This window comes from Filicampus tigris, chromosome 20, assembly GCF_054856515.1.
Source record: "Filicampus tigris isolate MCC_2025a chromosome 20, RoL_Ftig_1.0, whole genome shotgun sequence".
NCBI classification, from domain to species: domain Eukaryota; kingdom Metazoa; phylum Chordata; class Actinopteri; order Syngnathiformes; family Syngnathidae; genus Filicampus; species Filicampus tigris.
In genome coordinates, this window is record NC_141236.1 from 12130469 (window position 1) to 12144095 (window position 13627).

The following is a 13627-nucleotide window of genomic DNA, read 5'->3' on the forward strand; positions in this document are numbered from 1 at the left end:
AACGCTCGGCTTCAGACAACTGGTCAGCCGAGATTGTCGTTGCCTGAGCCCTGAGTAGTTGTGATGTCATTTTCAGTCGACAGAAGTGACAAAATGGCCGCCCACGGTGATGGATAAAAACGAGTGGATTAACTCTTATTCCACAAACGTAATATTTATCAGAATGCCTTGTTTCAAAAATCACAACGGTGGAAATTAAATTTATCGTGTCAGAGGTGTAAGCAAGGTTAACAACACTTTTTTTTTTTTTAAGCCTTTCCACTCGAATATCGATAGCAAAAAAAACATTTGAGCCTCTATCGCAGAGGCTGTCCATGCAACATCACTTGCGATCGCACCGAGGCTCACTTGAAGAAAAGGTGCCTTGTCAGAAGTCGCTTACCGGTAAGTATTTTTTCATTCCTGTTTGGAATTCTTCATATGTTGCAATGAACGAGTGAAGCCATCCAGTAAAACTTTATTAAACTGAACGTGCTGATGCTTTTTGCGACAATACCATGTAAGACCTGACATGGTCATATTTTGCATTGGACGTGTCAACTTTTGAAGATTCAAGATTGTAAGCATATGAACGCTCAATACTCTTCAATCAACTAAAATATTCCTAAACAATGACTTCTTCCGTAAAAGTAACTTAATACCCCTGGATGTCCTCAAAACATCCTAAGTTAACTAAATACTCATTAGTATGAATACAGGAAAATAACATAAATATAAATATATGAACAAATAAACAGATTCAAATATTGCACTAAAATATAAATACAAATTGCACCTGAATAAATGGTTGAAAATAAAAATGTTTAAATGATTAAATGCAAATTGTACTGCAGTGGACCTAGTACCACACTTTGAGCATGACTGATTCATGACATTTAGCCAACTCGGCAAAATCTCAATTTCAATTATTATGGTTACGGGCTTTAAAAATGAACGTCGTGTGCGTTACGGTTTCTCAAAAGCTGATCCTTCACATTTGCATGCGTGCACGTGATGTGAGGAGTTTCCAAAATTGAGAGAAGAAGAAATTCAAGCCGGACATCTTGATGATGAATCCCAGATTTGTGTTTGTGACTCACCAGCAGCCTCCCCTTGTTCGTCTTTTTGCAGATGGAGCACTCGGACCCGAACGCCGGGATGGACAAGAACATCACCAGCAGCACCGAGAGCCAACATGGACACTGCATGCTTCAGTCTCTGCTGTGCAGCTGCTCAGCTTCAAAAGGAAAAGCAAAACATGAATGCTTACAAATATCCATCTTTGGTATGTTTGTCGTTTCCCATTCAGGTTTTCAAAAAATCTTCACCACATCACAGTGTTGAAAGTCTGCGTCCATTTTGACAACACGCACAATATGACCAAATGAAACAAAAGTAGCGCTATTGTTTCAAAAAATCTAAATGCTGTTTTGGACAGCGACAAAATGTAATTTGGAAATGAAAGAGCACTGATAGAAGGTTTGTATGAATTTTCTGGTGTCTGTCCAGTGAAATGCAGGCTACTACATGCTTGTGTTTTTGCTAAGATGTAAAAATCACACAAAATCTGGACTTGGGCTAAAAATGTGGATACATTGAAAACTGAAGTTTGTTTTTGTTACGGATGAAAAGTTTAAAAAAAAAAAAGACATCTTTTTTATTGAACAGTGACAAACTACACTAAATTTGAGCAAACAAAATTTGTTTGAATTTATTTTTCATGTATGCTACCTCCAGATTTCAAGAGAATATGTATTTTTGGATTTGTATCCCAAAATAAAATGTTTCGGATAAAACGTAAAAACACACAATCTTCAGAGATGCATGATTTTCATTGGTCATTTAAGCCAATGTGAATCAATGGTGCCGGATGACGTTTGCTGCTGCAATCTAGAGGTGAGAGTCAGAAGCGCACTTGTACACTTAATTTGCATTTTTAATATTTATACATTTTATACAATAATGAATATGATAAACAAAAATGTTTGCCATCAATTATTTGCGGACTTCTGCTTCTGCCGGTCCTTATATTCGGCAAACTTATCCTTCTTGATTCCATCCCCATTCCAGTTGTTCCGTTGAGTTCAACTACACTTTGATCTCCGATTTAAGAGGCTTAAAATATCCTGTGGGAGCCAAACTTGATCAGGGTAAAAAAAAACTTGCAACCGTCCTTCCCTTGCCTTCTGTCATCTTGCCTTCATTTTTTATATGCAAATACAAAGCCTGTTGCATTATACGTACAATAAATAATAATTTTCCGAACATTTTCTTGTGGGCAAACATCCAAATTCTAGAAAAAAATATATCTATTTTTTAAGTTCAAATTCAGTTTGATTCATACACCAGAGACGTTGACTTTTATCGTGAGAAAATCAGCACATTTAATGGCTAACTTGAAAAAGCGTGGTTGGTGTTTGTTTCCAATGATGGTTTGCTGCCAAAATAACCGTTTAAGGAGAGACCACAAGTTCTCTTTGGGGTTGGAGTCGGAGGATGGGGGAGGCCATGTTTTTCCTATCATCTTTACTGGCAAGCCATGCTATGGAATGTTGGGACTGTCCTTCATAAATATTATGGTACTTGGGGAAAATGTGTATATATTTTTTTAAGAAAACTCTAAAATCTGTCAGCAGTTTGGGGAGATGATTTTAAGTCCCCCTTCAACCCCAAAGCATACCAGAAGCCCACCTCCACCTTGCTGACGTCAGATCAGAAGGTATTTCTTGGCCCTGTCCCGACATTTTAACATTTTTATGATGCATCTTATTCAGATTTTTTTTTTTTTTTTTTTTTCATTTTTCAGAGTCAGTCGAATCTCTTTTTATTTCTCATTTTATCTCAGGTCAAGAATCTCCCTATGCAGAAACAAACTAATAACATTTACATCTAATATAATAAACAATCAAACAGTTTGTGAATGCTGATAAATTGATTGCAGCTCCTTAGGCGGTGCACGACTTGGCTACCAAGTGGCAGTACAATACAGTATGGACATACAATATGGATATACATTGAGACCGTCACAACTGCAGTAATATTTATTGCTTTTCGCAGAGGACATAGAATGTACGGCAATGAGGATTATTAAATTGTTGGTCTAGATGTCTTGCTGCACCGCTTGCGGCATTAGTTACTCCGTCAATTGCATGTCTCTCTCTGTCTCTCTCTTTATCTATTTATCTCTATCTATGATTAAAAGTGTATTAATATATTCCAAGAATCAAATTGTACAATTACCTCAAAAAAAACAAAAAACACTGCTATTGTTCTCTGTTGTTTACTGCTCTGTTCAGTCTTTTGTTGCTATTGTCCCATCTCAAAGCTCATTCTGTCTGTCTGCATTTCGACTAAATGTTTAATATCTCAATACAATTTAAAACAAGACAGCGGTATAGCGAACGTAAAAAAGCCAAACAGGATAGGTTAGCTAATATTGTAAAGTTTCAAGGGAAAAAAAGGCATGTTACAGTAATAAAGTTGTAAAATTACAAGAAAAAAAGTCATAATGTTGTACAAGCAACAAATAGTAATAATAATGTTCCTTTTTTTTATGCAGTTGTTTTCAGAAACTCTCGCAAAATTTGTGTTTCTAATTTGTCAGAAGAAAAGACGTTCTTGTATTGTTTTTTTTTTTTTTTTTTTTTTTGAAGTTGTAATCTTACAAGTGTATGATTGTAAATATGCTGTAAGAATTACATGTCATAAATAATTACAAGAGTTTAGTTGTAACCCTCCAAAAAAGTCATACAGGAGAAAATGTCGTAATGTTACATTTTCACGAGAAACTCAATTTTGCAAAGCTCTAAAAAACAGCCAAAAGTCAAGTTGTGCACTGCTTTCTACAGTTCAGAATGTTCCAATTTTAACCCCCCCACTAACCAAAAAAACCCCCTGAATAGCGATATCGATATGAGGATGACAGATTGACCCCGGAACATTTGTATTTCCATGACTTCCTATCAGCGTGGGTACTAAATGTTGATCAAAATTCTGTTTGATGGACTAAAATTGTTCATGCACGATCCTACTAAAATCCTGCAAACCTGACGTCAAACGTTCAACAGTGACCATTCCTCACATTTTTTCAGTTTTGCTGGAATAGGTTATGCAACTGCTTTTTTCACGTCTGGAAATTGTTGCGTTTAATTGCTCTGCTGTCATGCTTTTTTTTTTTTTTTTTTTTTTTTTTTTAGAAGAACACAGAAGCAGAAAGGCATGTAAAACAAACATCCGTGAAAAAATGCTGACATTTTCCTACCTTTTCCGTACTGAAGGTCGTCCTCTCGTTCACAGTCTTTATTTGTTGTACTTTTTATTTTTTTATTTTATTTTTTTAAATACCTCCTCGGACTTTTCTCTGTGGCGTGCTTCTTATCCTGTTCCTCGCAGCTGCTGTCAGCTAAGAGGCGCTCTGCTCTCAGCTCTTTTTATAGAGCGCCTCAAGGCCTCGGGGTGTGTGTGTGATGGACGTGAGGGATCTCCCACTCGACGTGGGCGGGGAAAAAATGCATCATTTGTGTGTGTGTGTGTGTGTGTGTGTGTGTGTGTGTGTGTGTGTGTGTGTGTGTGTGTGTGTGTGTGTGTGTGTGTGTGTGTGTGTGTTTCTGTGCCTCTGCCCACATAGCTTTTTTTTTTTTTTTTTTTTTTTTTTAATTCAATGTGGTGAGGCCACCTTGACACTTGACCTGCAGCCTCTTGCCGTGATTGTCCCTCACACTAAAGAAATGTCATGTTCCCACAACTGAATGGTAATAATTATAGGGGGGGGGGGGGAAACATGTGATGAAAATAAAATTGCCTCATGAAGAGGATAAAGCTGTAATGTAAGGAGAATATTGTAATGTTACAAGAAAAAGTGTATTGTTTTGGGGAAAAAAAACACATTACTGAAATGTTAGAAAAGAAGTTGTAATGTTACCAAATAAAACTTATCTACGTTAATAAAGAAGCATTTTAAAATCAGGGAGACAACAAATTCTTAACAGTGCATGAAAAAAATCGTAATTGCAAAATAAAAACAGAATGTGGAAAAAAGTTATGTTGAAAGAAAAATGACAGATTTGTGCAATAAAGTTGCTTTATCTTTGAGTATCTTTTGCAAGAATTTGCTAAATTTAGCAAAAAATATGCAATATTACGCAAGTAAATTTGCGATGTTTAGCGAATTTTAGTCGCAGTGTTATGACAATAAAGTCGTAATGTTTTGGGGATATAATTGCAAAGTTGTGGGAATAACAGTAATGCAATGACAAACCAATTGTGATATGCAAAGAAAATTGCAATTTGGAGAGAATTTTGTCAGCATGTTGCAAAGTTGGAACATTACAAGAAGTCGTAACGGTAACAAAAAAAGTTTAAATGTTATAAAAATAAACCTACATTGTTACAATAAGAGGATTCTAATACTGCACTACAATAATAAATTTGTAATTTTATCAGGCTACAGTTACAAAGTTACAAGATTAATTTGGTAATGTTACGACAAAAGAAAAAGGAAAAATAATTTTGGAAAAAAAAAAGTCTTAATATTACAAGAACAAAGAAAAAGAAGTCACAATGTGACGACAAAAGCGTGTCAATTGTCAGCACTCTTTAATCAAACGAGCGACCTACGTCAGTGCAGGTTAAGCCCTCCGTCGAGAAGTGGCGTCCATTTTCTTCCTTCCTGGAGGACGCTGCGGCGCCGACAGGTAAGGCTTTACTCCATGAAAAGGTGATGAGATGCCGTATTAATCCCAATCCAAATCTTCCCTTCAAAGGTCAGACGGATGCTGGTCGACGTCACGCGTGCGAATCGATTGGGACGCCACGGAAAGTTCATCAGTGTCGCCGAGGTCTGAGTCATTGTGTGTAACAGCACACCTACACACACACACACACACACACGAACTCACTCAAAAAGTGGTTCTCAAATTTCTATATTACAAATTACTGTACCTTGGTCTCATTTTTGTATTTTACCATAACCTGGTATTTGAACGGGTGTGTAGACTATATATCGGCTTCTTTTTTTTCATTTGAAAGATGTAGTTTGGCTCTGTAAAGGTTGGGAAATACTGCTGCACATATGTGTCAAAATTGCCATTACAGTCGAAAACTAGTGGCGTTCCACAAGGCTTGCTACTAAGTCCACATATTTTTATGATATACTGTACACTACATTGATGGGAATGCATTCACGGCCTCCCAGTTGCAATGCGTGTTTGGCATCTATGGTCATCAGTGGTAGTTAATGAGTTTGCCTGCCGTTGCAGTAGAATACTTATGGTGCTCCACACGGCTCGATACCAGGTCCACTGTCAAATGAATGCTGCATAACGTCACTGTCCAGTGAAAAACACGTATGTCCAATTTTTGGAAACTATTTGAATTTTCACATTAATGCGATGTCTGTAACGCGGAAACATCACTCCTGTAAAAATAGGAAACATTTAAAAATCGGAGTTAAGTGTTTCTCTCAGGACAGCGACGATACAGGGGACTCCTCGGTTTACGACTGTACCAACATACTACATTTCAAGGTTCCAAACCTCACACGGTCGACCAATTTGCGCAACGACGTAAGAAATATTTAACAAGCATGCTTCCTGTATCTATGGCCTAGAATTTCCTTTCTTTTTTTTTTAAAACTCTAATAATGACGTCAGCACTATGTTAGTGCAAGTTGGTGATCAATTGCGGTGCATTGCGCAATGTCGTGAGGAAACGACACAATAGTTACTAGTTGACCTTTATGCTCGTAACGTCGCAACTTTTTTTGTTCCAATATCACGACTCGGCCGCGATTGGTCCGGCGACCGCTCGGTGGTGTACCCCGTCAGCCGGGATCGTCTCCAGCTCACCCGCGACTCAAGTGAAGATAAGTGCTTGAGAAAATTGATGTCTATTAGGACTTAATCCTGGTCATTTTCCCCTTCCAAAACGATGACTTTTATAGCATCATTATTTTTGTTTTCTTTGCAATGTGGACAGCTCCTTTGAAGCAAATCCATGCAATGAAAAGTAATACTTCTGAATAATATATTTGTTCTGCTCCAGTGGTGGAGACCAATAAATCCGGTCTTAAGTACATCTTTTTCTTTTTAATATACCAATTCTATCGGGATTGCTCACCCCTGTGCTTTGAAGCCAATATGTTACATGTGGGATTTTTACTTTGTAAAACAAACGAAGGCTGTGCTGTAAATGAGAACCTTACACCTTAAAACGCATTTACGTTACATGCATATTACCTCATCCGTGGAGGAAAAAGAAAAACACCCTACATTCATCGCTGCAGTATTTCTAACCCAATTTCAGTTGTGTTTTTGCGTAAGCGCCAGGAAGGCGAATCATTCCAAGTCACGACATGTCATTGTGAGACGCGGCGAGGCAATCACACCCTTTGACCCTCTGCTAGGCCTTGAAGGCCAAAAGGTTTCTCTCACTCTGACATCAAGGAAGCCGATTAGCGGTGGAACATTGTCTTCTGGAGAACATACTGTTCACAAACCTCACTATTGATCTGACCCCTCAGGTTAAATCATAAGAAATGGCCGACTATAGAGAATATCAAAGCAATGGCAGTGTACTTTGTACTGCAGTTATTTTCTCCACTGCGGATGGAGGTCTACGATAGACAATGGTGGGAAGTAAGGAAGTACAAAAACTTGGCTCCGTACTCAGCCCACTTATTTTCAGTACAGTATAAAGTACAAATACTCTGTTAGGCTCCATACTCAGTCACAAGGAATTAAGCATGATGCACAAATTATTATTATTATTCATTATTTACATTCAGTTTAGTTCTATTATTACTACATGTTTTTACAAAGTAAACGATAGAGTGCTATCACACATTACAAACATTTCTGTTGTTTTTTTGGGGGCGATATTGGAACAAATAAATGGCATCTCCATTTATTCCAGTGCGGAAATAATTTGCAATTGCAATGTGAAGATTTCTAGCTAGCTAGGTCTCCACTACCAAAACTGCCTCTTTGCGGACAGGCAGTTAGCTGGCGCAGCCGCTTTGGAGCGCCTCGTTGTTGGCAATTAGTGTGAGCATGTCACACCCGGAAAATAATGAGGAAGGTGTATTATTTTTATTTTTATTTTTTTAAGTCCGCATGACAGCCACAGGGGCTTTGCGCTGGCGTGGCTCCTGTTGAGCGCCATGTGGTTGCAGCGTGGGAAAGCCCCACTGTGATCCAATGGGATATATTTCAACCACGGAACATATTTTAATGTGTTGTGCCGGCATCAGAAAGATGCGAGAAGGAGTAGCATCCATTTTCCAGAGCTATTTGATTGACAATGGAGAGTAGGGGGGGGGGGGGCGTGGTTTCAGAGCATTCAAAAACACATCCGCAAGCAGAGCAAATAGTTGTAATTTTTCATGAGGTTTTTGTAATCATTCAAACTTGGCAGGGTTGTTGACAGCACTCTTTTCTGTGGTGGGTGAAATTTACAGGACATTCATTTTCACTCGACGGGAACACCACACGGGGGAAATGCTAGAAGCAAGTGAAATGCTCTTTCCCTGAAACTTCCTGGAAAGAAGAAATGACTTGGTGCACAATGTCAAAATACAAAATATGCCTTGATTTGAGAATAATCTTAATTGGATTAGCGTTTTTGCAGTGCATGTTTTTTATTCATTTCCATGTCGGGGCTTCCTCCAACATTCCCCAATAAAACATGCATTTAAGATCAGTTTTTTATTATAGACATTCTTAAATATATCGATGCACATTGCTATTAATAATTATTTTAATTAAATGGGGTTGTATTGGGGCTCATTTTGGGGAATTCCCAAGGAGGTGTTTGACAAAACGGTCGCTTCAAACCAAAATGGCTGCCCTTGTTGGATTTTGGACATGGCCCCTTGAGACTTTTGCATGTGTCCTGTTGTGATGGACAACCCCACCAAATTTTGGGTCTATCTGTGTGACTAAGCTAATTTTAAAAATCATTTTCAAGGCCTCTTTTTCTTTTTTAAACTGGTGTCAGTTTTTTTTTCTCTCCAACTTTCCAGGCCCTTACTTCCTTTAACTTTCAAAAAGGCTGCTTCAAACAACAATGTCTGGCTTCCTTTTCAATTTCGGGCATGGGTCCTTGAGTCTTTTTTTGTGCTTCCTGTTACAATAGACATGTCGGTCCAATTTTCTGTTAATCGGTGAAACTGTTGACGGGCTAATTTTTTTCTAACTTTCCAAGGCTGCATTTCCATTGAATTTGCTGACAAAATGACAGCTTCCAACCAAAATTGCTGCTTTCCTGATCAGTTTGTAGCATTGTTCTTTGGGACTTATCCGTGCGACATGTCCGACCAATTTCTTGTTGATCAGTGAATCTGATGTTGGGGCCTAATTTTTTTTTTTACACGATCACCACTGAGCAACAAGCGGGTCATGTTTGGCACCTCTGAAGTGGAAATCTGCGTCAGTTTGAATCAATTTCTGAGTTTTCCAACATGTTGAAGCACCTCCAAAAAGTTGTATTAGTCTAAATAAGAATGGTTCACACACATTGCTGATGGGGCCAGAATAATAAGAGAGGGTTAATTTTTCCACATTCTTCTGCAACCAGATCTCTGAGTATGGTGACAAGAAGGTTTCTGGGGGGGGGATTGTTTTATCTGTGATATTAAACAGATGTGTGCTTCCAAACAACAACAGTCAATCGATAATAATAAAATGCGCAGCCTCCAACAAGAACTCACGACGGAATCGAGATGCGTTCGAGCGTCTCGGACCATGTGGTTGTATGATTTATGGCTGTCTTTTATTATATATATATATATATATATATATATATATATATATATATATATATATATATATATATATATATATATATATATATATATATATATATATATATATATATATATATATATGTATATATAAAAACTTTTATATTGTTATTTGAGAATTTCAAAAATATTTCCCATGAAAAAAAAGTTGTAAAATTCATGAAAAATTCCTATTGGGAGAATTACTTTTGGAAAAAGGTGTATATTTATGAGAAAAAGCTAAAAGTACATTTGCGATGTCTTTAAACTTGGATCGTTGTTGGTCTTACTTAATTACCGGTGCAGTTAATAAAAGTTTCAGGATGGCCACAGTTTGACCTTGCAACCAACTATTTCTCCTGCCATTGTTTCCAACGTACCAAATAGTTTTAGAACTGCGTTATCTCATCTCACCCCTTTTTAAATAAACTTAGTGGAGAATAAAATATGTTATCATGTGTCGTCTTAATGAGCGCAGATGAATCATCTTGACCTGCCAGATGCTAGATGGATCGCATCCATCGCTTTCATTATCATCGCCGCAGAAAAAGCCGTCATTTTCGTGGACATGATTTTCGTCGTGTGTCACATTAAGTGGCCCGTACTTGCGTGGCCCTCATAAAATGTAGGGCATGTCTTTTGATGTGACAGAATGAAACCACTGCTTATTGAAGACATACAAATAACGCTAACCAATAGTAATCATTTAGAAATGGCATTGCAGTGTTCACTATTTGCTATGATTGACTTCCAACGCGACGAATAGATCCCAACAAAAAGGAATAGAATTGACTTGTATATCCTGATTAGATCTCGACTAAAATGAATATCCTTCATTCAAAACTGTCCATGTTTGTTCTTGGTGCTCTCACCGTGATGACTATTTTGTCCGACCCTGCTGACGTTGACGGCTACAGAGGCTACAATGCCGTTATTGCACACAGGTTTTGGAAGCAAAAAAAAAAAGTCAAGTGCTTTTGGCAGCATCCAAATTCCTTGTCTGACTTGACATAACCTCACCGCAACGAGCGAGTGTCTTCAAAACAATGGAGGTTCCGCTTGAGCGCTTAACGGCTCAAATCCAAATGTATCTCTATCAGGTCAAAGCCTTGACTCTGCTCCACATTTCTTCCACATTAACTTTTTACTAGATCTTTCTGAAAGAAATGTGTACCATCTGCACGTGCTACGAGTCCCGGGAGCCAAAGACAGATGTTTGCACGAATTGTAAGATTTAAAAAAACAGTTGCGCATGCTATGATTCTTGGCGTGCCAAAATGTTACGAGAATGGACCACATGCATTTGGGACTAAGACCCTGGCAATCGTGGTGTCAATCGCCATCGCATTATTTCTTGTGCAATGTTTGTTTTTCAGTAAATAGGCAAGTACTTTTTTTTTTTTTTTAATCCAATTGAATGGACGTCTTATTGGCAGATGGTTCCTATCCCCTGCCAATAGTGGGGGATAGTTGTAATCTGTTGCACTCCCCCAGTTAATAAAAAAAACTTTTTTTTTTTTTTAACAAAAAAAAGAGCACTCTGATATTAAAATTTCACAATACTGTACATACAAAAAATATAAATACAATAAAAAAATACATACAATAATTAAATACAATGTAAAGAATCAAACTGTTGTTTTGTGCGCCTTGGCCACCTGGGGGTCGTATAATAGGAGAAAAATTATGACCATAACCATCCAGTACGAAATGGAACTTAATTTAGGAATGAGTCTGTTTGAATTATTCATTTATTTTGCAATACCTGTAAATGATCATTGGCAAACAACAACAACAAAAAAGGCTTCAAAGTATCCTGTGAAAAGGTGAAACTCAATAACTGTTGTGATAGAAGTTAACAGTTTTATTTTATTTGTGTTGATTTTGAATTTCTTTGATAATCTCATTTACTCGAGTTTTTATTTAACGCTGTTGTATTTTTTTTAATTTGATGTTCTTGTTTATTTTATTTTGATTGATCAAATGTATTTGCTTTCTTTTTAATTTATTTTACTTTTTTTACATTTTTACTGTATTTTTATTCTAATACTATATTGTTATATTTCTTGTTTTTTTTCTGTCCGTAGTTCTTAATAATTTTTTTTCCCATTGAACTTATTCAGTTAAAAAAAATCGAACTATTTCATGATATCATTGCTCTTGCTATTGATATATTGTCGCTTGAATGTTTTATCCATGAGAAAAATATTTCAACTTCCAAATAGTGGTAAAGGGATCAACCTAAATGCACATTTTTATGTGTTTACTTTTTATATGTAGATATGATGCCTTGGTTGTTTGTTTTTTAACTCACTTTAAAAAAAAAAAAAGCCCGCAAGCACAGACCTCACATGTTTTTCGTTTGCATTAATGTAGCATGAAAACACCATAATTGTTTCCCGTAAAAGTTGAATCGGACAAAGGGATCAAAGCCCACTTTTAGATGGCCTTGCGATGCACGTAAAGAATAGGCAATAAAATCAAGCTCAACTTCAATGGCTATTATAGGACATATGTAAGAACTTACGAACAGAATTAGCAATATGTTGGGGTGTTCATTGATAAAGTGTGGCGTCCCACAGGGTCCAATACTGGAACCATTCATATAATTGTCCGTATTGTTCACGGATAACACTTTGAAGTTGGTGATTTTTGCCAACTTCACCAGCTTTTTCTGCTCAACCTTAATGGATAAGATAGCAGAAGAAATGTGGAAGCTGAAAATGTGGTTCAAAACATGATGTTCATGAAACTGGAATGACTAAATTTTTAACTGCAACAGACGAGTTTGAAATATTCGCTCTGTGGTTATTTTTGTTGTGCTTTTTATTGGAATTGTTGCTGAACTGAATCAAGTTTATGAGGGAACAGGCAAACAGAACAGGATAAAATTGATAAAAAGAATAAACACAAACCCGAAAACAATAGAACTATTTGACGACAATAAGATTACAGAGGAGTCATCTTCTCATCTGTGACCACTCGTATAAATTTAAAGTCTGCAAATTTGAATTTGACACACCACAGAGAAGAGTGTTGTAAACAACCCTGCAAAATTGGAACAACTACAAATATTTAAAAGCATGAAATGAAACTTCAAAAACAAGACAGATCAGCTGTTCGCTCTGCTCTCAGACACTTGGGGCGTGTCTGCTGCATGCGCTGAACCACGCGCCGCTCAACTGTCAATCAAATGCAACTTTTATTACCGGGAAAATAGATGCTACTTAGTTTCGCATCTTATGCCTGAATGTTGAAAACCGTGAAAATAAATGCGCTTAAAGCCTCAGGTTCCTGGAATATATCCCACCAGGTCGTTGTTGGGGCTTGTCCATGTCGTTACATTTTTTTTTTACATCGAGGGCATGTATTTCTCGTTTCACTGACGCCGCAGTTCCACTACTAGCCACAAGATGTCACAATTTAGTCACAAAGAATTAAGAGAGCGTTTGTGTGTCTAGAAAAAGTTGTCTTTTTTCCTTTAAAAAAATTGCAATGATTTTTTTTTACAGTTTTCTTAAATGGAAAGTTAACAACAAGAATAACAAGTAAATTGAAAGCTAATAGAATTTTTTTTTCAGTTTTGTCAAGAACTGCGAAGGTAGCGGCTGTTTTGAGTTCATAAAAATAAAACAAATAAGAAACATTTCCTCAGGTAAATGAAAAGTTCATATTACATAACTGTTACTATGAAGGATTAAAAAAATGCTTGCACATAGTCTAAATATGTGTGCAAACATGTCGGTTTTTCAAATAAAGTTCTAACTCATAAAGAAGAGCAAAAAATGAGGGAGGATATAAATAAGTGAGATGCTTTGTTGCACTTCTGTGGCCCCTGGAAAAGCCTGAAAGCAGGAGGTCTTGGATCAG

At 37.0% G+C, this 13627-nt stretch overlaps 2 protein-coding genes across 3 annotated transcripts in view; one reads left to right on the forward strand and one right to left on the reverse strand.

The window, feature by feature from the left end:
• The window catches only part of LOC147128396 (uncharacterized), a 5835-nt gene extending 1432 nt beyond the window's left edge, over window positions 1–4403 (reverse strand). The window contains exons 1-2 of the mRNA XM_086018092.1: window positions 4241–4403; window positions 1080–1216 (exon numbers count right to left, since the gene is read on the reverse strand). Of these exons, the coding sequence (XP_085874218.1) occupies window positions 1080–1187 (108 nt within the window). The 5' untranslated portion in view covers window positions 1188–1216; window positions 4241–4403. The remainder of the gene's footprint in view (window positions 1–1079; window positions 1217–4240) is intronic.
• LOC147128397 (tyrosine-protein phosphatase non-receptor type 14-like) overlaps window positions 65–13627 on the forward strand; it is a 44804-nt gene continuing 31241 nt past the window's right edge. Inside the window, exons 1-2 of one of the 2 annotated variants that reach the window (XM_086018067.1) lie at window positions 65–384; window positions 1111–5816. The gene's annotated coding sequence lies outside the window, so the exon portion shown is untranslated. Of the gene's footprint in view, window positions 5817–13627 lie in introns of both variants that reach the window. The other variant, XM_086018066.1, reaches the window with a different exon arrangement.